Source organism: Mustela lutreola, chromosome 14, assembly GCF_030435805.1.
Source record: "Mustela lutreola isolate mMusLut2 chromosome 14, mMusLut2.pri, whole genome shotgun sequence".
NCBI classification, from domain to species: domain Eukaryota; kingdom Metazoa; phylum Chordata; class Mammalia; order Carnivora; family Mustelidae; genus Mustela; species Mustela lutreola.
In genome coordinates this window covers 73,409,650-73,433,768 of record NC_081303.1, presented here as the reverse complement: position 1 = coordinate 73,433,768, position 24,119 = coordinate 73,409,650, and the positions used below count along the sequence as shown (strand labels likewise).

The window sequence follows — 24,119 nt, the reverse complement described above, 5'->3', positions numbered from 1 at the left end:
CCCCTTCCACTGGCGTGTGCCGAGCACCTGCTGGGTGGCAGGGGCAGAGCTCGGAGCGCCTCGTCGGGCCCTCGGGGCGGCTCCGCACATGCCCACCTCACAGACAAGGAACCGCAGTCGGAAACGACACAGGCCTCCCCAAGGTCCCAGGGTCAGAGGTGGTCTGGGCCAGGGCTGGAACTTAGACCCCTGAGCCCCAAGCTCGATGGCAGCCCCATGAAGCCGGGCCGGCTCTGGGTGTTCCCTGGCCGTGCGCACACACCCCGTGGACTGCAGTCTATGTGTCTGCAGGCCAAATGCTCCGGCTTCGTGATCCCTGGGTTGGATATCCATCCTGCTGCCGATGCAGGCCCCGGGACCTCAGGCACCCTCACCTGTTGCAGAGGCCACGGCTGCTTCACGAGATCGTCTTGAGATTTAACGGTGCTGTTCCTTCCGCGCTGGGCATCCGACAAGCACTCAGAGCAGCTTCTGCTCTTACTACCGCCGCGGGGAAGGGACTGGGGCTGTTGCCCCGTCTGAGGTCAGCACTTCCCGACCCATGATGACGGATGTCCAAGTCAAGGACAGGGGGAAACCAAGGCACAGAGACGGGGTCCTCCCCTGAGGGCAGGGCCGATCGGCTCTCCCAGGCCCTGCTGCCTCCCTGAGCTCTTCCGAACTGTCCGGGGTTTCAGAGTACACAATCTTGCACCCAGAGGAAGGCCTTGCCGCCCTACGCCTCTCCTAACTGCCCCGTCAGAGCTTTACGGGCTCACCCTGCCCCCCAACTGAAAATGGGGGCTGGGAACCCTGTTCCAAGTGGAAAATCCAAGCCCATCCCAGACGGAAACCCCAAGTCTCTGCTGCTCCAGCAGATTTCCAGCATGCGCTGGCTCCCAGAAACCACAATTACAGGCAAGCTCGGGGCCAAGGAGTAATTAGGCCCATACTGTGGGCTCAGCAGTCTCGGCCTCTCCCACCCCCGCGGCCAAGCCTACGGCAGCCACTGCATGGCTGACCAACATGTTGGGGGATCTCCACTCCTTCTCTCTTCCAGGAAACTGAGGCAGGGTGCGTGAGGAGGAAAGAAGCCCCTCACGGGGGTAACTTCGGCGGAACGGCAGCAGAAGGCGAAAGCAGCTTCCGCAGAAAGCAGGCTCCCCTCATTCCGCCGCTTTCCACAAAGATGACCGTGGGAAGTAGTTCCCAGCGTGAGACCCCCACGTGACAATGAAAGGGATGCTGGGGAACAGGAACAGTGTCCCGTCAGTGTCCTCAGACAGGGAGCACTGCAGGCCACAGACAGGATGGGGGAGCACAGCGTCCGGCGGCCAGAGGAGTCCGGGCCGCTGACTCTTCCTCCAGTATCCTGGAGGGACGGGGTCCTGAGTAAATACCCAGCCCAGGGCCCTTCCTAATCCTGGTGGCAGGGAGGTCTGACAGGCTTGCCCTGTGTTGCTGCACGGACGACTCGACGCACCATCAATAACAAAATGCTGTCCCCGCTGTCCCCACTCCTACCCTCTTTATGTTGGGGCTTTCGGTGGGGTTAAGAGCCTGGGCTCATCCACAGGGACCCCTGCAGAGGCGCAGTGGGTGCCGGACAGTGCAGAGGACAGGAACAGGGACATCCCGAATAGGGCATGGACCTCAAACCCTAAAGGGCCCTGAAGCAGTTATGGTGGGACAGGAGGCTGTCCGGGGGTCTCTCGAGGCCAGTCCAGAGGCCCCAGAATCATGGCTGACAGAGCAGACTGGCACAGGCACGTCCACCCACGGAATCCGGCTTCCGACAGTAAAGTCCCTAGAAGCTTTGCTTGATGAGGTCTCTCCTGGCCAGTCTCCCCTGGGCCCAGGCACGCAGCACCCCTGCCCGCACAAACTCACCCGCGTCCCTGGTTCCACACAGCAAACGCAGCAAGGACACACAAGCGCTTCACCCATGCATCCCGAGCTGCACCTGCCATCCTGCTGTGACGGGAGAGAGGAGTCCGTCCCCGAATCTCTCTCCAAAGACCTGATTTGTGGATTAAATGACACTTGTGTTGACAGTCTTAATCAGCTTCTATGTCTCTGGTGCCCCAGCTAAGCTAAACCATACACGGCTTGAAAGGAGGGCATGTGTCTTGCACTCCTGGGGCATCTCTGCATCCCTCCTCCCCACAGGCCAGCTGGACAGCCTGGGTGTCCTGGCACAGGCACGGATGTGTATGCACACCCACAGCACCCACGGACAGGTGCACGCACACTCGTACACACACACGCACAGCACCCACGGACAGGTACACGCACGCATACATACCCACGGACAGGTGCACGCGCACTGGTACACACACACGCACAGCACCCACGGACAGGTACACACACGCGCACGCATACATACCCACAGACAGGTGCACGCACACTCATACACACACACGCAGAGCACCCACTATAAGCTTTGGGACTCTGTGCACAGAGCGCTGCTCCATCCACCTCTTGGGCAGACCAGCAGATAAGCAGCCACTGGCACACATCCAAGGGACCAGAAGCCAAAGAGAAACAAGACACTGAAGACGGAGCCACAGCCACGCCGGCTGAGACTCACAGCCGGATTCCATGCGGTCCCCAGGCTGGTCCCGATCGGCAGACAGAGGGGACTGAGCCGGTGCCAGGAGCAAGGACACATCCCATCAAAGGTGCTGGAATCCTCGGATGCAAGAGGCAGAATCTAGTTTCTCTGGGACTCTTTCCAGTTCTTAGAGGACTCCTGGGGCGCCTGGGTGGCTCCAGGGGTTAAGCCTCTGCCTCCGGCTCAGGTCATGATCTCAGGGTCCTGGGATCAAGCCCCGCCTTGGGCTCTCTTGGGCTCTCTGCTCAGCAGGGAGCCTGCTCCTCCCTCTCCCTCCACCCCTTCCCCGGCCTCTGCTCTCTCTTGCTTTCTCTCTCAATAAATAAATGAAACAAATCTTTAAAAAAAAGGGAAGAAGGAAACCAGTCCTCTTGGATCCTGTTTGCCCTCGGGTGCAGACAGCTGGTGGGAAACGGGCCTCGAGGTGACACCAGGCGGTCAGGTGGCCCGCCCTCCTGGGCCCTCGCGCAGGCCTCAGGTCGGAGACGGGGATGACCAATGAAGGTTTCTGCCAACGGCCGGACCCTTCCCCGGAGCAGGCTGAACCTTCAATGATTTGACTGACGGGGAACACCATCCCCATAATCACGGGCTGCAAAAGTGCCAGGGGCCTGAGCCAGAGGACGAAGGACCCAACGAGGCAGCCCCAGGTCTGCAGTCTGAGTCCCACGGCAAGGCCAGTGAGGCCAGGGCTCCTGCTGGGCTAGAGGGCCCAGAGCAGCAGCCGTTCAGGTCCTAAACAACTGGGGTCAGTGCACGCAGCGGGGCGTGACCCAGTGTAGGGCACCGGAGAGCCCCGCCCCCACAAGGAAAGGGGAGGGAGAGAGCAGGCCCGAGAGAAAAGCAAGGACGGAGCACTTCCCAGAAGGATGTGGAGAAAGGGGTGAGCCAGGGCCACAGAGGGCAGGTGGCCGGGGAGGAGGGGCTTAGGGGCACTTCCAGAGACACCTGAAGACCTCAGGAGCAGGTCCATAGCCTCCCCAGACTGGCGGCTGGGGCGAGCTGGAACTCCTCATTAGCGGCTTTGGGTGGAGATTTTTTTAAAAAGGCTGTGAAATCATTAGTTAGCGCAGAGCGTCTGGCACAGAAGTGGGTGATGGGGGATGGGGAGCAGGGCTACGGGAGGAGACGGGGCAGTCTGGGGCAGTCTGGGGCAGTCTGCGAGCAGGCGGCAGGCGTGCTGCGGGGTGCTGGGCGAAGGCACCGGCCTGGCCTTGGGGGGGGGGGGGCTCTCAGCTTCCCACCTGGCCGCGTAGAATTAGACACAGGCTCCACCCCTCGACTCAAACAGCACCTTCCTGGAAACGCCAACCCCACCTTCCTGACATTGTCTCCTTGGCACAGTTACCTAGGACACTATACTTTAATTTCTCATTTTTTACACAGACTTTATTTATTAGAGAGAGAGAGCAGCGGCGGGGCAGGAGGAGAGGCGGCTCCCCGCTGAGCGCAGAGCCCAAAGTGGGGCTCAAACTCACCACCCTGAGCTGAGATCAAGAGTTGGACGCTTAGCAACCTGAGCCACCCAGGTGCCCCGATTTTATTTTTTATTTAATTTGCCTCAAATAGGAGCTCCAGGAAGGCAAAGCATTCTGCTCTGTTCCGAGCTCACAGCACCAGATGCTCAGAAACACCCAGGGAACGAAGGAACGCATCCAGCTCCCGTAACGGCAAACGGTTCGGTTCTGCGCGGAGAGAATGTAGTCGGAGCCTCTCGCAGGACCCAGAACAGAAAACAGCGCCCGCACACGGCCTGCGCCGTCATCCTCAGGAGGGCGGGAGCGTCGCGACACCCCCAATCTCGTGTCGCAGACGAGGAGACGGAGGATCACGCGAGCCTTTGTTGCGGGCTGCACCTGTGTCCCTACACAGCACTGGGCTGCGGCCCTGACCCCCAGTGAGTGGAACCCAGGCCTCTGGGAGAAGAGTGTGGAATGAGGTCACGGAGGGCCCTCCTGACACAGGACAGCAGGATCCCCCAGTGTGTACACGCCAAGGATAGGCGGTGGGTGTGCACAAGTAGCACGCGGCCATCTGCAAGCCAGAACATGGCTCTCCAGGACCCAGACACAGGCCTGACCTCCGACTTCCAGCCCCCAGCACTAGGAGAAAATCATCACCCGGTCTGTGGTATTTATTATGGTAGCCTGAGCACAGCAAGGCAGTCTTTGTGGACATTTCTGGGGTCCCTGGTGTCAGAACTGGAACCCAGGGCCCCGGGCTCAGGCACAGGGTGTGTGTGCACACCAGCGTTAGTGTGCTGGCCGTTCTGGAAAAAACCTCCTTCGGAGAAGCCGCAAAGACGGGCTCGGCGTCTCTCCCTCTGTCCAACCCTGCAGAGCTTCCTGCAGCTCTGGGAGGCCCGCAGGGGACTCCTTCACAAGGTGGGGAGAGGTCAAGAGCCAGCCCTGGCTCTGCTTTTGTGCCCCCCCACCCCCGCTGGGTCGCGAGGCTGCACAACACGTGGCACTTGGTGCAGATCAAGTCCACGGGAAGTGAGATGTCGGATGGCCTGAACTTAAACTCTAGAGGCAGCTTAGAGTAACTCCCCACACGTCTGTAAAACCCAAGACTACGAAACTTAAATAAAACCCGGACTTTCAAGTAAACTCCTTCTTCTCTGCCAAAAGTCTGCTGACCAAGGACAAAATGGATTTACACTTAATGTACTTCCCCAGTGACTTAGACACCCGTGCATTTACCATCACAGTGCTTGCCAGTCCCGGAGGACCACCCATCGGTCCACGGAGGTGAGTTAGAGGCCCAGGCACACAGCGGCGCAAGCAGGACCCTCGTCCTTGGGAGATTCGCCGGCTTGAGGCATCAGGGGCACAGCGTGCAAGGTGCTAGTGCGGGAGCGGAGCGGGAATCCACAGCCGGCCGTCTACAGACAGCACTGAGTCGCAAGTGCTGGGGGCAGAAACCGGGGCTGTCTGGCGATGCCAGGGGCAGTGGACTGCGCTGAGCTCTTAAAGGGGCAGAGAGTGCGGGTGCTCCGTCTGATCTGCTGAGCTTCTCACCCCGTCTGAACCACAAACCGACCCAAACGCTGGAAGACTCCTCAGCACGGACTCATTCGCTGGTCGAAGCTGGTGGACGATTCCACCAAGATGCCGCCAGGCTGCCTGACTGCGAGACTGAGAACACACGGGGCCCAGGACCGGTCATGTTGCGCCGAGCCGTGTCGTCGTTCACCATAAAAGCACATGCCGCACCGCCAGGCTCAGCAACCCCTTGCCTTCTCCCAACGCGCCCTGTGCCTGGGGCACCCTGCCGTTTCCTCTCACTCCTCCCCAAACAAATAAAACCCACGGCATCAAACTTCCATCCTCCAATTAAAGGACGACATCAAGAAAGTGAAGAAGCCACATGCACAATGGAAGACAGATGTGCGCGCCGCGTGTCCGGGAAGGGACGCTAACCAGAACACATACAGAACTCTCAGAAAACAATAAAAAAGGTTTTTTTTTTTTTTTTTTTTTTTTTTTTTTTTTTTTTTTAAGATTTTATGTATTTATTTGAGAGAGAGACAGTGAGAGAGAACATGAGCGAGGAGAAGGTCAGAGAGAGAAGCAGACTCCCCGTGGAGCTGGGAGACCGATGTGGGACTCGATCCCGGGACTCCGGGATCATGACCTGAGCCGAAGGCAGTCGTCCAACCAACTGAGCCACCCAGGCGTCCCTAAAAAAGGTTTTTTTAAAACGGAAAAAGATCTAAATAGACCATTCTCTAAAGAAGACACACAAATGGCCATAAACACATGAAAAAATGTGCAACATCAGTCTTCCGGGAAGCGCAAATCAAAACCACAATGAGACGCCCCCTCACCCCACTAGGATGGCTAAAACCAAAATAATGGGAAACAGCAAGTGTGGGGACATGGAGAACTGGGGACCTTTTCTGCCGGGGAGGACGCGGAGTCACACGGCCGCCGCGGACACGGTTCGGCGGCTCCTGAGAACGGTCAGCGCAGCGACGCGCAGAGACGCTCCGTCAGCCCCACTCCCGGGTCTGACCCCGGAGAACTGGGAACACGGCCAGACGCGCACCTGTCTGCGGACGTTCACGACAGCGTTCGTGACAGCGTAGCCCCAGAGAGGACGCCACGCGACCTGCAGCAGCCCAGGGTGGTCTGTCCGGACTGCGGGATGGACTCACCGCCCCCCGCCCCACCCCGCCGCGGGCAGGAAGCACCCAGAACGCGTGAGGCTCAGGGGGAGCCGGGTGCAAGGACCGCACGTTACGGGGTTTCGGTTACACGTGCTGTGTTCAGAAGAACCATGTTCCTGGACACAGGAAGGGCAGCAGGGGTGCTCTGGGGCTGGGGTGAGGGGGCAGGACAGGGGAATGACTGCTGATGAGCACACGCTGCTTCCCAGGAAACTGGAAAATTCTAAATGAGACAGGGGTGATGGCCTCCCAACTCTGTGACTGTCCCCAGACCGCCTAACGGTTCACTCTCACGGGTGAATTTTATGCTCTGGGACCACAGCTCAATAAAGCTGTAAAATACCCACGGCTTCTCTGGTTTTACCCAGTGGAGAAGAGGGGCGCCCGGATGCTGACGGACACCTAACCCTCCATCCATCCCAAGGAAGGAGTTTCTCTCAGGGCTAGTTCAGGGTTTGGGTCAAATCCCCTCTGCTGAAGCCAGAAAGCACCACTTCACCGGCCGGTTCAAGCACCAGGCGGCATGTGGGGCCGCGGCTGGTTGGGATCAGTGACCCGCTAGACCCCCTGCATGCCCGTCCCTCCCTGGCCCGGGCGTCGCCTCTGTCACCGGCCTGAGAGCGGGAGGTCCACCCCCTCCACCCGGTGTGGGGCGCACGGGCTCCCGTCTGTGGCAATCCTGCCACGTCCCCGGCCTCGCCAGCTGGCACCTCTCTCCAGCCACGGCCGCCAGGCGTGTGTGCAAGGCCACCCTCCAGCCCGAGGCGGTCTCACCTCCCGCCTCACTGAGGAGCGAGAGCCTCTTCAGTTGCCCGCCGGACGCTTCTCAGAACACGCTGGGTCGCCTCCTCACACCTGCCCCAATCCGGGCCCGGCCCCGGCCCCACTCCCCTCTGCTCCTTCGGTTCCTCCTAAACCCTCACCGTCCTCCAGTTCCACAGTTCGAGCCTCCAGCCTAAACGGACCCAAATCCCTCTCGGCCTTTGGAGAACGGCTTCCCGGAGGCAGGAAGCTCCTCCAGCCCCACGCGTGGCCCCGGCCCCCTCGCCCACCTGGGCTGCTGGGAAGGGTCGTCTGTCCTGCTGGCTCGTCCTTCCCTCCTATGCCTCTTTAGCCCACTGCGGTCTGGCCTCTGCCCCCAGAACTGACCGTTCCCAGTGAGATCACTGACCCCCAGCCTGGCGTGTCTCGCAGCCGGCAGGCCTTCTGCACATCTAACCGGGCCCCTCTCCGTCGGACCGCGTGGGCCACTAGCCCTGCCCTATGCCCCCTTTGTAGGGACGCTGCCTGCTCTGGTGCCTTCAGCCGCCTCTAGAACACGGAGGATCCCACATCTACTTGCCCTCAGTCTCCTCAGGTTCCCGACTCCCATCTGTAACTTGCAGGGGCGACACTCACCCCGCAGACACTCAGTCGAGGCCCTGGAGACTCCAGGCTCTCCCCCAAGGGCAGACACTCCTGGGGTGCCTGGGGTCGTCCTCTCTACCCGCCGGCCCATTGAACCATGGATGCTGTCAATTCCGAACTAAGGTCTCTTCCTCCCACAGCAGACAGGGCAGTAGAGAAGACCTCCAGCCTCATGGCCTGGGCTTGGGTCCTCCTTCCCGACTTCCCAGCCGTGCGATCCCGGCTCCCCTGTGGCTGGGACGCGGGGACGCTGCTGGCACAGGGCCATCGGCAGGCGGGCTGAGGGAGTTCTCAGCAGCAACAGCTCCCGCTGGCTCCGCGATCTCCGCGCTGGGCCCGAACTCTGCACAGCCCAGCACCTGCCTGTGTGGCTGACACTGGGATGGGGAACCTCGGGCTTGTTTGAGAAGTATGCTGAGCCCCGCAGGGACGCCGTAAGGCGCCCGGGTGGCTCAGCCAGTCGGGTTTTGGCTCAGCTCCAGATCAGGGTCCTGGGATCCGGTCCAGGCAGTCACCTGCCCCCCCTCAGCCCAGGTCAGGGTCTGTGCTCAGTGGGGAGGCTGCTTGGATTCTGCCTCTCCCTCTGCCCTGCACGCGCACACACACGGGCTCTCTCTCTCAAATAAATAAATGAATCTTAAAACCCTCCCAAAGATCTCAAGAATTGCTACGAGGACACGTGCTGCCGTGGGTTTAAACAAAACAGAGCCTCGCAGAAGTGGGGCAGCAGGACCCAGCTCACAGGGTCCTCCGAGGACGAGGCATCAGTCGGGACCAAGAATGATGCTCACGCTGCCCTTGGCCTCGGGTCAGGGAGGTTTCGGGCCAGAAGCACACCACCGAGACTGTTAAGAGAGAAAGGAAACAGGACGAAGAGGAAGAAGTACAGAGAGATAAATTCTTTCCAGAATCTTGGAAATGAACCGAACCACCAGTGCGGACTGGGAGGTTTCTCTATTTCCCCGTCGACCATCTGTGAGTGTTCAGTCCTGTGTCAGCCATGCCACCCGGGGCAGCAGGCCGGCGGCACCATCTCCCTGTCCCCGGCTCTGAACAGTCCTGCCTCCAAGTGCCCGACACGCTTGGGTCACAGCACGGTGGTCCAGTCTCTGCTCGCCGGCTCCCAAGTCTGCGTCCTCCGTCACCAGGGAGTCTGACACATACACACGTCTGATCCTGCTGGAGAGAAGGACTTAATGATCTTCTTACTTACTTGTTTTTACAGATTTCCTGGGGAGGGAGAACCCAACATCTACTCCACAGGTCTAGCAGGAAGTAGAAAAGTTCCGACTTTCTCCAAAACTCAAAAACACCCAGATTGGAAACGACAAGGTAAACTGATTTAGAACCAGACGCATGGATTCTAGAATCCTGGGGATAACAAAACATGTGTAAGACCTAAAAAGTGAGTCCCGCAAGGCTACAAGATCCAAGCTCAACATACAACAATCAGTCGTGTCTACACATACTGAAATAATGAAAAAGAGGTTCGTAAAAATCGCCCTTTAAAATATGAACCACGGGGGGGCCTGGGGGGCTCAGTGGGTTAAAGCCGCTGCCTTTGGCTCAGGTCATGATCCCAGAGTTCTGGGATAGAGCCCCATATCGGGTTCTTTGCTCGGCAGGGAGCCTGCTTCCTTCTGTCTCTGCCTACTTGTGATCTCTGTCAAATACATAAATAAAATCTTTAAAAATAAATAAATAAATAAATAAAATATGAACCCCGGATGGGAGTGGGGGGTGGCGGCGGGAGGCCTGGGTGGTGCCATTGGGTTAGTGACTCTTGGTTTCTGCTCAGGTCATCTCAGGCCCTGGAACTGAGCCCCCGCTTGGGCTCCACACGCGGTGGGAGGTGTGCTTGGGGTTCTCGCTCTCTCTGCCCCTCCCCTGCTCACGCACACTTTCTCTCTAAAATCAGTAAACAAATAAATAAAATAGGGCCAAATGTGACAAAAGATGGAGAAAGACCAGCACATCAGAAAGCACGAAACAGCACTGAGAGAAACAAAGGACCTCCGTGCGGGGAAACCCGCACACGCTCGTCTGTACAAGGCGGGGTGGCCTCAAACGGTGCCGAGTCAAAGAGGGCAGACCGGGAAAGGGTCACCGCGTGTGACACAGAATTACACAAAACATGAGCCAATCTACCGTGAAAGAAAGCCAATCTGTGCCAGAAAGTTCCGGGTGGGGGATGAGAGAGAGACTACAGGAGCATCTGGAGCTGACGAGAACGCTTGTGGCCTTGGTGGGGCGACAGCATCAGACGCGCATCTGTCAAACTGCATCGGGGCACGTACTCTGTGTGCACTTTGACTGCACATCAAATATACCCCAATAAAGCTATCGAAATGGTAAAAATGCAGCTTTATGGGAAACAGGTCCTCCGGGCCCACAGCAGAAGCCAAACGCTGCCCTTCTCTGTTGTAGAGATGGAAGCAGACGCTTCTTCCCGGTAATTCAAGCCTCTGCCCCAAGACATTCTGTTCCTGACCCAGGTCGCAGTGCTGCTAGATCATAAAATGAGGCAATGGCTTTGTATTTAAAACAGGGAAAATCGCCACATATACACACTCCTATGCGTTCTATCTGTTCGTACATACAAATGGTTCTATTTCATCAGTTAGCGCACTGGCCAGTCCCAAACATCCCCACTGGACGGGTGGCACAAATACTCAGCGAAAACAGACAATCCCAAAAGCAATTACATTTGCCTTTGTAATTTAATACACAGTCTGGTTTTGCAGAAAACACGTTCTTGGGGACGTCAGGCCCCGAGTACCACGAACCGAGCCGTCACCCCACCTCACATCTCACACGAGGGGGGAGCTAAGGCGGTCACTGAGCAGGGCGGCCGGCACCGGGAAGGTGCTGAGCTGCACGTCGGCAGTGAGCGTGCAGAAGCCTCCGTGCGCATCTGCCATGTCACACGCCCACAGGTGACTGTACAGGTGCCATCGGCTCCCCCGCCTGAGCGCCCCACAGCCGTTCTGGGTCTCCCTGCTTGTGCACCTCAACATGGCCTGCATTTCTGTCTGCTGATGCTCACATCAGAAAAGAGAGAAAAAGCCAAAGATTTAATGCTGAGATTCTGTCCGTAAATTCTCAGCGACTACAGTCTGATGAACCAGTCACTCTGCGGGAAGACTACAAGTTGACAGGGCACATGATCCAGGCAGAGGACGCTGCCAGGTGGGCACTCGACCAGCCGGGGACACTAGGGACATGTCAGGGGAGCTTTCAGGAGGGCGCTCCGTGCACCCCTCCTCTCCCACGGCCTTTAGTAAGGCTTTTTTTTTTTTTTTTTTTTTTTTAAAGATTTTATTTATTTATTTGACACAGAGAGGCAGGCATGGAGGGGGAAGCAGGCTCCCTGCTGAGCAGGGAGCCCAACTCGGGGCTCGATCCCAGGATCCTGGGATCACGACCTGAGCCAAAGGCAGAGGCTTTAACCCACTGAGCCACCCAGGTGCCCCTTTAGTAAGGCTTTATAAGTTATTTTTTAGGGCATGGGAAATGCTGAGCCCTCAAGGAAGCGGCATCACACCTACGCCCTTGTTCGTGACGCTCCTGACTCCACAAAGGGACAAGGACACGTTCACAATCGAATCGATGTAATCGATGACCCTCAAGGATACAAACTTCATCATCATCCAAAACAGACCCAGTGTCGAGTCCTAACTGGCACGGGGGGGGGGGGCACGTGACAAGAGCATTCCTGAGGCCACACCCTCTGGGAATGCTCAATCTACGGGGGTAACAGAGAAGTTTCAGACAAGGACAGGCCCCAGTAAAGGAGATCAGCTGCTGGTCGTCTGCACCAAGAAGAGGGCCAAGGGGAAGCACGTTCGAAAGTCTGCATTCCCGGTAGGCTCTGCCGCTGCGCAGTCCCAGGCATGCCGCCTAGCTTGTTTGACCTCTCCATGAGGACCCTGACCTCAGAGCGTTGGCACCACCATTAAACAAGACTCCGCGCACAGAAATTCTTCCGAGTGCGAGCGAATCCGAGCCACCAGCGAGGAAAAAGGACGAGGCGTCCTGAGCGGGTGGGGTCCGTGCCAGGAATGCAAGGTCGGTTCGACACAGACATTTCTCTCAAGAAGGTATGCAAGGGGGTGACAGGCACACGAAAAGCTGCTCAATGTCATTAGTCATTAAGGAGATGCAAGGTCAGGGAGCCTCCCCCCAAGGCACCTGGAAGACACGCAAAGGCTAGGAGCGGACGCGGACGGAGGGATGCCAGCCAAAGTGAGACGGGCTGGAAGTCCGCCGGCAGGAACAGAACCTCGGGTTCCTGTGGCATCTGGGCTGCCGGTGGCTGTCTTGTCCTTCCCCCTCACCCCGTCTCCTGAACGCTTCCCTGAAACCGTGGGCCCCTGGCCCCGGAGCCGGCCATCTTTCCGCCCTAGCCAATTGATTCTCCAATCCTGTAGCTTTTGTAGAAAAGGCTCTCCACACAACGACGGGGACAGATGGGGCAGCCAGACGAGCAGGTCCTCCAGGAAGGGACGGTCCCCCATCCGCGGGAAGACAGAGGAGCAGTGTTGTCTCAGAAGGGGGACAATTCCAATACAGAGAAGAGCTGTCAAGGCAGTGTGCCCCGAGGCCACCAGGCCCAAGGAGGGAGAGGGGGAAGGGAAACCAGATCAGCCTCCTGTTCCACCGCGCACTCTCCGCAAGCCCACGGTGAAGTTAAACTCCAGGACAGGTGCAGACGGCTGTGCCGAGGGGAAGCGCCGCATTGGTGCTCGGGGCCAAGGGTTGCCACGTTACGGGGGTTCTCAGTCTCTGCCTGAAGCCGGCTCCTGCCGCAGCACCTGACAGCCTGTTGGCTTGCTTAGCAAGGCAGGAAACGCCATGCAGCAGGGCCAACCACCCAGCACAGGTCTGCAGGCCGCGCGGATCGCCAGCAGGTCGGACGCACACAGACCGTCTGCCCTGCACCTGCCAGGACTCTTCTCATCGACGGAAGAACTTCACGGTTACCGCCTCCCTCTCCTCTACCCTCCAGCCTCCTTCCAGCCCTCCTGCTCCTTGTGCTTCCCACCCTTCAACCACCATTCCTCCGGCCGGTCTGGAACGGGCACACGTGCACGCATGCACACTCACGCACGCGCACACTCTATCTCGTGCTGGAGCACACTTTTTCAAACTAACTGAGCTCACGGGGCTCCCAAGCAGGTCAGTCTCTGGTGTAACTGGCCTGGCAGCGGCAGGACCCAGGGGCGAAAACAGAGCTCAGAGCCCCAGGTCAGCACGACGACGGCTCCAGACCACGTGGGGACACACATCGCAGACAAACATCGCAGACATCACTTTACGGTGAAAGGGAGGCCTGGCGAGGTTGAGCGATTTGGCTTAAAACTGTACGCACAGGGTTGTTTCTCTTCGGGCTGAGAATGTTCCACAATTAGCAAGTGAACTGCTGAGCAACACTGCACGGCACACTCTAACGTGGCCAATTCTACGCGCGGGATTTCTCCCTATGAAGCCGCAAGCGAAGACGCCGTCGGGGCGCCTGGCCCCGCTGGTGCAGCGGGGGCCTCTCGAGCTCGGGCGTGTCCGTCCGAGTCCCACGCTGGGTGCAGAGATAATGTAAAAGTAAAATCTTTAGAAAAAATCGCAAACGTTCACTTGAGAACTCCACAAGCGACCCCCGCGACACAGCCCTGGCGCCATAGACAGAGAAGCTCCGGAGCTGCTGGGAAGTGTCCCATGCGTGGTCGCACGCCCGGTGGCCTACGAAGGCAGAGGGCTCTTCCCGTCACCCAACCCGCCCGGCCTGGACCAGGCAGGAGGCAGGAGGAGGGAGGAGTCCTCTGCCTTGGGGACAGTCCCCAGTGGCCCAGCACACCTGCTGGGAAGAGGCCTGCTGGGTGAGGGACGCTGTGCTGGGCTCTAATCTCCGCGTCCAGACTCTGCGGAGTGGCCTGAGCCCCTCTGGGCCTCCCCGCCTGTGACAAGCACCAAGCCCTGCCTGACGGCCGCCGCAACACAAGAGAGAAAACGCACCACCGACAGCACGTCACCGCCCACACCCCAGGAACACCACTGGGGCCCTCTCTCCTGGGTCCTGAACTTTCCAGCCCTCTGTCACCCGCATACTCCCTGCTTGGAACGTGGACCCTCTCGACTCTGACCTTCCCTTGTGCACAGTTCTGAACCCAGCTTTTACCAAAGTCACGTACGTCTGCATCATAAACAAGCTTCCTTGTTGTCTGTCGTCCCCAACGGCCTCTAGTCCTGGTGCGTCCCCAGCGCTGAGAACACGGCCTCCTGTTCATACGCGTCGGATGAGTATGTTGAATATGTAAAAAAATCCCCGCCTCCCGGACCAAGGGCTGTGCAGAGGGATCTGACAGGGGAGGGGTCTCTGCCCCCAAACCCCGAGCAGGCGTCTTTCTCACCCTCTCGGGCTCCGGGTTCAGAGCCAGAGAGGGACCAGAGCCGAAGCAGAAGAGCCACCAGGCCCGGCGCACATCCTGCCGGAGAACCAGGATCTCCTCTGGGTTTCTGCCAAGATGATCCAGAGGCTTGGAGCAGGGTGAGGAGGCTCACAGCGGCTGCCGGGCCTCAGCCCACACCAACCGCGGTCCGCTGAGCCCTGCAGACACCTGCGCAGATGTCACCCCGGAGGCCGTCAGAGATGCAAACGCTCGGGCCCAGACCCAACCCAGAGTTACGGAGTCAGACATGGCGGGGTGCAGCCCTGCCCTGCGGAAGGGAACGCGTCTCTGGCCCACACTGCGGCGTGCCTCCCAGCCTGAGTGCACCTCAGGCGGCCAGGCCTGCCTTGGAAAAGTGAACTCGAGGTCCTACCGACAGGGACGAGGAGCTATGTCTTCCCTCCGCTTCCTCCTGAGCAAACTTCAGAAACGACTGGATGAGCCTCTCACCATTTCTTTTTCTTTTAAAAGATATTATTTATTTATTTGACAGACAAACACAGCGAGAGAGGGAACACAAGTGGGGGGGGTTGGGAGAGGGGGAAGCAGGCTCCCCGCTGAGCAGAGAGCCCGATGCGGGGCTCGATCCCAGGACCCCGGGATCATGACCTGAGCCCTTGTCTGTGCCCCCTCCTCCCCTGGTGGGAGCGTCTGACACTGCCGGCCTTCCGTTTCTCTGCCGCTCCCCGCCCCAGCCTCTTCTGGGGGACCCCGCTGTCTGCCTCCCCTGCATGTGTGAGCATGGCACACGCCTGAGCAGCGCACGTGTGCTTCTCCACTCCGGCCTGCCAGGCCCAGGGGCCGGCTCGCACTCAGCAGCTGCCCTTGGCTCTGTCCGGAGGGCTGTGGCTCACCCCGAGGCTCCGTCCCTCCAGAACTCTGCCGTGCGAGGGGACTCCCAGCCCACACCCACGCCGAGAACAGGTGCGCTGCCCTCCCCCACACAGCCACCTGCTCAGTCTCCCCCGGGTCCTTCCCCACCTGCGGGGACGGCTCCCTGCCCCACTGCCCTTCTCCGCTGAAGCTGCAGGGACGCGGTTTCCCAGCAGCACATCTGCCCCCGTCGCTCCCCATGTAAGTCTGGCGACGGTGCTCCGTGGCCCTCGGGAGAGAGTCCAAATGCCCTGACCCAGGCTTCCACGGTCCCCAAGACCCGGCTCCTTCCCGTTGTCCAGATTCACGGATCTGTCGTTCTGCGGTCCCATGACAGAGCTCGGCGACCCTCCAGCCCACCGCAGCACGTATGGCCCCTCTGCCTGAACCCTCGAGCCCTCTCAAGCCCTCTCGAGCCTGGCTCTCAGTTTTAGGTCTCCATTAAAGTCCCTTCCTCCAGGAAACCCTCCTCGGAGTCCCTCCCATATGCTCCAGGCGGACTCACAGAAGAGTGTGCTGTCACACACCCCCCTGCGTCCTGTCTGCTGGCCCCCGGCCACGGGCACCTGGACGGCACAGCGTGCAGCTCACTCACGCTGAACCCCAGGGCCTGAAGATCGGAGAAGCTGACCAATGCTCTCACCTGAGGGATGGTGCGGACCCTCCCAAACCTCGGCCTGCTGCCGACCCTGGAAGCCGAGTGGTTCCTGTCCCCAACCCTGGGGCCGGAGGAGAAAGAGTCCCATTCACGAAGCTACTTACTCCACTCTCTCCACCACCTCCCCTAGAACAACAGTGGCCTTTCTCTGCGGGGCAGGCTGCTCTGGGAAATGAATGGGGCCAGCCCGGGGCAGGCGGGACAATGGCAGGGTGGGCCCCGGTGCCGTCAGACCCCTGTGGGGAAAGGCAGCCCGGAAACCGGGCCGCCGAGGGGGAAATCCCCCAAGCTTCGCGAGGCCAGCAACCCCAACAAGGGTGCTCTGTCCCTACAAGAAGTACCAAGTGCCCCAGACCTCGCACCACCAAGAACAAGTCTCGGTTCCCGGCAGCCGTGCTCAGAGCTGCTTTCCCGAAAACCCTGGCTGGGCAGGCGGGGGACGCGGAAGGTCCCGAAGCAGTGGCAGGTGAAGGTGGCTCGCAGCGGGCAGGCATGCGCTCCGCAAACCGACGGGGCATCGGGAAGCCGTCCAGAAGGACCAGCAGACACTGCAACCCCGGGCAGCAGAAGACACGATGGCCAACACAGGCACGGAGAGAACCAAAGATCGCCAGCCGGCTCACCGCGGTGGACAGCGGGCAGCGAATTCTGCGCGAACCTCTCCATGAGGTATTCTACACACACGCAAGTAAGACAGACCAGAGTCCAAGCGCTCTGAGTGTGCGAAAGGAACGCTGAATGACAAAAACGTCCCGGTGCGCGGTGTGAGCCTGCCAGGTCCCCCTGCAGCGGGGGGCGGGGGGACAACGCCCGTGGACAGGGGCGCAGGGAGGCGCGGGGGCCCGGGAAGCCGGTGGGGGGCCCGGGAACAAGACCTGCGGCAGTCAGAGGGGGCGGAACGGAAGGGAAGAGCCGCTGGCCACGCGGGGGCCAGCGAGGAACGCCGTCAGGGTGAGATCCCACACCCTGCGTTCGTGCAGGGTCCCCAGAGCCATGTCTGCTGGTCCCTCGTGTAGGGCGAGCACAGGCCGGAGCCCCTGGCCCCAGGTCGTCCGTGGCAGCTGAGCAGAGCTCAGGCCAGGGGGGTCTTTGCCCAAGCAACCGCCTTCCCAACGCCCTGGCTCGCGCCACAGAAGCCACTCAACTAGTTAATGGCCGGTGGGGGGTGGGAGACTCCCACAGAGACCCTCTCGCTCAAGGTCCTGGACTCTGGAACGCTGGCCCCAGCACCCTGGGGCTGCGTGTGATCAGTTCAGGGCGCTCCGTCAGACCCTGCCCGCTTCCGCAGATCAGGACGTCTCCTAAGCCATCTCTGGCCCCGGCTTCCCTCGCTGCTCCCCTCAGGGGGGTTCCCTGCTGAACGACTGCCTGGGGGAGGCCCCACCGGAGGGCGGCACTGGCGGGGGTTGGGTCGTCTCACCGGCTGTGCCTTGGCAGCCCACTGCCGGGCGTCCACGGGAGGCAGGAGGACTTCTGCGCAGTCCTCTCTCGTGGCAGCCTGACCCTTCTCCCAGCCAGCCAGCCTCAAAACCATAGGAATCTAATTTGATTCAGCCTTAACAGGCCCTGTTGTTTTTCTTTCCAAAACGTCTTTTAGATCCTGCCCCTCTTCCCTGCTCAACGTTCTCTCTCACCACGACCGCTGCAACACCTCCCAGGGCCCTCCTAGGCCCAGGCCCTCTCCCGCGACCGATTCAATGTCAGTACTGTCTCTGCAGTTTTTCTGACCTTGTAACACGCGACCCTCCCCGGCGCCCAACACCTTCATCCCCCATCCTGCCCACCTCCACGACCTGCCCTCTCTCTGATGCACGAAGACCAACAGCCCCGCCGCCCCAACCCACCGCTCGCTTGGCCCCGCCTGCGATGGCTGCCCAGGCTGCTCCCTTGTCTGACGGATCCGCTCTTCTCTTCCCGATCTCTAACCACCCGTCCCAGCTGCTACCCTCGGCACCAACCTTCTGCTCATCTCTGTACTTCCCGGTACCTGACGAGATGCGGCAGTTACGAACTATGCCTTCGCAGTTTCCTGCTGCTTCCCCGATAACCTTTCGCACCAGGAACGTGAGCTCCCTGGGCTTGCACGTCACTTGCCACAACAGCGAGAACCCAGCGAGGCGCGGCTCTGGGACAAATACTTGTGGTGCCGCAAACTGACTGCAGGTCGGGTGGGTCATGGGGCTGCGTGCCCTGGGTAGTCGTTGGAGCCATCACATCCCCCTGACCAGAGCCAGGCCATGACTGGTGACTGGAGGTCCCATCAGAGCACTTTAGAGTAGTAGCACTTAGTGCTGGAGAAAGTGCTAGAAATCACAACTTGGAAAACACTTGCTCTGACTTTTCAAAGCTCCTCCCTGGTTCGTGCGAGTCTTGGTTTACTGTTCTTTAGAACGAGAGGGGAAATCCCGAAGAAGTCAGTAAAGATGACGGAGGAACACTTATGATTTTAGGGACTGTGCTGAGATCAGAATTAAAAGACAATGAAATGAGCTTAAACTATAGCAGAGGCAAATCTGAGACCCTAAAGGAGGCTCAGGCGGGTACTGCGTGGTACTTCCTCCCACGATGGAACACGGGACCCAGGACAGACCCCCACCTGCTGCGACTAGCTCCAAGGGAGTCCTCTTGGAGCCAAGAAGAAGTGGCAAGGTGACCCCTTCTGACTTGGGACGCATGTGATTTTCGGGTCACGCCTCCAGGTGCTTCTCCAGGCGGGAGAGTGCCCCCCGGGTCCCACGAGGGCCGTGGGTCTGCAGGCCTTCCTGCCTCCCTCATGGTCCTTCCATGCTCCTCCCTCGTGTCGGCGCCCAGCGACTCCCTGGTCTCTCCAAGCTTTCATTTTCACCGATTCCAGGAAGGCCAGACAAGATTCCTGGAGAAATGCCCCAGCTCTGGTGTTCTCAAGCGGCCAGCACGCTCGCCTGGAGCTCGGAAGGTCCCCTCTTCTGGTGGATCCGGCGTGACTGTGAAGAGGGGAACGATTCCTTCTTTCTTCCGAGACAGAACCCGCACCTTCTTTAGTGCTACTCCCCCCACAGGGCACAGGAGGGACCCGGGAGGCCAGAGCCATTGGGGTGTGGGTCCTTCCGCACACGACTGGGTGAAAAGGAAGTGTGCATGGTTCCCGGGGCACGGGGCTGGCAGGCCACAGATAAACCCTGGAATCAAGCTGTTAAAATAACAAACCAATAAAGTGGAGTTTTAAAAGTAGCAAGTGCCGCTGTGAAGACCTAAAGCAGGTTCGGCCAACACAGATGAAAACGACGCCTCCTCCCTCGTGTCCTCCGGGACTGCACACCGAGCAAAGCCCTTCCTGCATCGGAATAGCAGACCTTCAGAGGGCGGGCTGCAGAGCGCCCCTCAAAGCTTCCAAAGACAGTCCTGTGCAGGTGAGGGGCTTCCAGGACTCCCCTGTCTTTATGCTAACTTGGGAGCTGGCTATCACCCTTCATGAAATCTTTTTCATTTTTGATGAAATCATACTGTCATGTAACTTTTCCTATTTTCTAACGCACTCTCACATGGATGACAGGGACTCTGGCCACGATCTGAAAGTTAAAAAAAAAAAAAAAAGGCTAAAAAATTTGTTAATCAGAGGGTGCTCTTTCAGAGATGTTTCTGCGTGTCTGAAGTCAACTCAGCCTGCTCCTGCCCGTCACGGTGATCACCCACCAAAATCCACACAAATCTGTGGCCACCACTTGTCTCACCCCAGACAGCACGGGGGTAGGTTCTGGAGAGGACTCAGCACTGCAGGGCTTCGTATCTGCAGCTCTGAATGCAACACCAACCACCTCAACTCCGCTGAACTCGGATTCTAGGGCCCAGGGCTTGATAAGAACCTGAGGCCAAGGTGGGAAGCCACCTTGCTCTGGGAGCCACCCCTTTCCTTTCGAGATAAGCTCAATCTGGGCAACCAGCATCTCCTCTCTAAGACCTTCCCTGAGGCCCAAGGCCCTCTCCCAGCACCTGCGACCAGCCTCCCTCCTATGCCTCCTCCTCACCGAACATTGTGCCGCTCCGAGAAGGGGGAAAGGTACCTTCAACCTTAGATCCCTGATAAGGACGGTTGCTGGGTCGGATTCATTCTGAACTGGGAATGGCCAGAGACTGTTAAACACGACCTTTCTATTCCGGCCTAAGGGAGCCAAGGTAGCTGTAGCCTCTCCCATTCAGCAGAATTCTTGGGAAGGCACCGGGGACCATCACCCAACGCTCTCCTCCAGTCCCCGGCGCCTCCACACACCAAGCCTGCTCACTCTGGCCACATGCTTCAGAACAACGCGACGCTCCCTTGGCTGCTCAAAGGGTTTGGGGCTCATTTGGAAGGTGGTGTGTGAAGTTAAACCAAACTCAGAAGTCTGTGGCCTGAAATGTACAGTTTTACAGCTTAGAAAGCGATACGACATATATGATCGTGTTTGCTTCGCTCCTCCCAACAGTCCCACGAGATGCAATAAATGTTAGAATCCCCAAACGACGCAGGGCGTGAAAGTGCTTGTGAACCGGAAGGCCTTTCATGCACGTGAACGCTCGCAACGCCCAGGAGGAAATGAGAGGAGGTACGTGGCGTGTCCACGCGCACAGAGTTGAGCGAAATGCCAGGGCTCAAACCAGGCCCTCTTGGTGTGAAGCTAGCGCTTCCCTGTCTGCGCTGGCCCACAGGACTATGGGACTCGGCACAGAGCACAGCGGTTTTACAGAAGCAGATGTCTAACCCGCCAGCTGGGAAACACCTGCCATGGGAGACGGGGCCTAGAGACGGCTCAGCAAAGCTCATCATCGCCCCCACAGAAGTAACTCGGCGTCCTCATCTCTGCTTGCAGCATCAAACACGCTTTGAGAAATCTTGAGAAGATGCGTCCACAGGCCACAAGCCGTCCGCCGACAGAAGGACAGGGGCTGAGCAGCTGCACGAGCCCGCGTGTCAGTGCGGAAAGATCAAGAGTCGTCACAGACACTTCTCCACTCTACGGACCCAGGTGTCAGCCCCCAACAGGGAGTTAAAGACGCTTCTGAAGAAATATTCCAGAGGCTCCTTAGGGCCACACATCTTCTCCACACATCTTCCGGCACGTGGCTCCTCCCTAGGAAATACACACCAGCGAGGGGCCGTCTCGGACCTGGCTCCATGTGGGCAACCAAGCCAGGAGTGCTGGAACACTCTGAGGGGGAGGAATGTACACTTGCTGACAGGCTCGCTCACGCCAGCATTCTGCCCCTACGGATGGAATGCTCACCACAGGCCCACCGCGGAGCGAAGGGGATGTAGTCCCTGCCTTTCTGGGGCTTACTGTTGAGTGTCAACAGTTCCTCGGTCTTCGTCGGGAGCCCTATCCTTCCCCTGCTCCGCACCGGGACTGCGCACCCACTGTGACGCCCATCGGGCACCTCCACTAGGCTCTATGCGGCACACCGTGGGTAAGATATCTAGATGGCAACCCGAGCCTCTGACCAAGCAAAGGTGACGAACACTCTGTCTGCAAAGCTGTGGCACCCCAGAGGAGAAATGGGTGCTTTCCTAGAGAAATGACGGCACCGTTCCCAAGACCGTTGAAAAGACCCGTGCAAAGGGAACACCAGACAGGGTCATACGCTACCGTCCAAAGGAGATACGGAAAGCCCATTCCGCAGGACCAGTACAGAAATCCACTGAGCCAGCACGGGGCAAGCAGAAGAGCCTGCAGGGATTAGGAGACCCGCATTTGGGCTCAGATTCTGTCACTAGTCCAGCAAGATGGCACACGGCAAGCCAGGTGTCCTCCCAGAGCCTCAAGGACCCCCCACTGGATAGCGGGAGTAACGCGGTCCACCTTCAGACCCGTTCGACGAAAGCACGTGGGGAGAAACGTCCCATGCCCTACCTCACCAGATGGTGTGGGGATACGAGCTCCCCCAGGAGCCCTCCTGGCCTCCTTCCTGTACCCCCAAACCTGGTTTCCATCTGCTCACATCCCTGATTTCAGAGAAATCACTCACCAACCACATCTCACAAAAGGCAGATGCACTAAAGCCTGAAACGAGAAAGCGGCCCCGTGACCACGTCACATCCCTGCCCGGACGCACCTCGCCTCCCTTTACCAGACGCGAGCGACAGGGAGGCCAAGGACAAGGGGAAGGGACGCCAGTTTTATGCCCTTTGTGGCTGGCTGCCTTCAGCCCACTGACAACTCCGGGCCCAGGTGGGGGCTGTGGAGCCGATCAAGCAGGACTCGGAGGCGATCCACATATTAGTGTCCGGGAGGGATTGTGTTTACACCCCATTCCACGGCCAGAAAGAAACTACTACTAGCACGGATCATCGCAGGTTAACTGGCACGAAGAGACCTCGGCTCCCCGCTGTTCCTGCGTCTCCAGCAACTCGGTGTCCAGGCCAGGGCTTCCATCGGCTTGCTCCGTCCTCTAACCTCTACCCATCCAGTCAGGCTACGTACAGAAGCTAAGATTTTTAAGGAGAAAGGGATGGGGCTGGGAAAACAGACACCTCACAAAGTTGTAAACAGCAGGGGTACCGCTGCTGCCCAGGCTGGTAAGGGGGCTGGACCCTGGGTCCGGGCTCCAAGGACCTCCAAGGACCTTTGCCCATCAGGCCTCAGAGTCCAAAACAACTCATTCAGGCTCTAGGCGGAGGGAAGGCCCACCCTGCAGAGTCAAGCTTATTAAGGCTGGCCTGGAAGATTACACCTTAGAGCATGCCCTGGTCGGCAGGTCTCAAGTTAAACCCTAAGCTTGGAGAGGAAGAAATTCAAATGTGCCCTGGGCATTTGGGGGCCATTATTATCAGTCACTGGCAGAAATCCAGTGGGTGCAAAGGGTGCTTCTGTCCCATCAGTCAGGCCTGGAACACCCTCCCCCTGGAAATGGAATCACGCCCCCCCCTCCGCGCCCCAACAAGCCCCCCCATTCGGTAGCAAGCAGCCCGCCGAGGCCCACGCCCCTGCCGCGGCCCTTCCCCCAGCAGCTCAACACCTAGAGCCAGTCCCAGTCCACCCTGAGCACTCACGTGACCAGGCCCGGCGGCCTCCCGCCCCCTACACAGGCAAGTTAGGGGCTCAAATTCAGCCCGTAGCAGGGCAAAAGTCAGAGACCGAGGGAAGCACTTCCCCACCGTGTCCTCTCCCGGCGTCACGGTTTCTCGCTCGTTTTTAAAAAGCTCTGAATCCGGACACAGCCACACCGAGGGGACACAGACACACACGGCCGTACCGTCCCCAGAGACCCGCGCTCCCACCCCAACGCCTCCTTCGCAACCTTTTCCCCAAAGGCACCCCCCTCGCCCCCAGGGTCCGGTTAGAAAGTGCGGGAAAGCCCCTTCCAGCGCGCCTACCTGTCTATGCTCTGGGGCAGCCTCACACTCATGGTTTCTCAGGGTCTCGGCGCGGCCAGGATCTGCAGTTCTGACGTCCTGATCGCGGCCGGGTCGGCTGCAGTTTCCAGGGGAGGCGCGGGCGGGGCGCCCCGACCTCGCGGCCGCGCAGTCGGACGCTCGGACGCGCTCCGCGGCCTCAGGACCCCGGGAACCGAGGCTCCCCTGTCGTCGGACCCGCCGGCATGCTGTCCGTCCTCGGCCCCCCGCCCCTCCCCCGTCGCAGGAAAAACCGAAAGAAAAAGAGGAAAAACTGTGACCTTCTCCGAAACCAAAAACCCAACCACAAATCTGTTCAAGGCCGGCGCCGGGGCCGCCACGGGTCACAGAGGAATCCGCCCTCCAAGCGGCCGTCCTCGCTGCAAGACCCAGGCGGAGCCCATGCTCGGGCCGCCGGCCTGCCGCCGCCGGGGGGCCGTGCGGGGTCGCCCCGCGCTCCGCACGACGGGCCGCGCCGGGGCAAGGGCGGCGAAGCGAGCGCAGACGCCGGGCCGCCGCGGCCGCACGGCTCAGGACCCGGCCGGGCCCGCGCGGAGGCGGCGCCTTCACGACAACAACAGAAACAGCCTCGGCGCCGCGGCTCGGGGGTCCCTTCCCGGCGGCCGCGG

The 24,119-nt window shown here is 59.5% G+C and overlaps 1 protein-coding gene across 1 annotated transcript in view; it reads right to left on the bottom strand.

The window, feature by feature from the left end:
* The window catches only part of ARHGEF11 (Rho guanine nucleotide exchange factor 11), a 74,013-nt gene extending 50,421 nt beyond the window's left edge, over positions 1 to 23,592 (bottom strand). Inside the window, exon 1 of the mRNA XM_059146768.1 lies at positions 23,473 to 23,592. Within this exon, the coding sequence (XP_059002751.1) occupies positions 23,473 to 23,504 (32 nt within the window). The 5' untranslated portion in view covers positions 23,505 to 23,592. The remainder of the gene's footprint in view (positions 1 to 23,472) is intronic.
* Between the last annotated feature and the right edge of the window lie 527 nt (positions 23,593 to 24,119).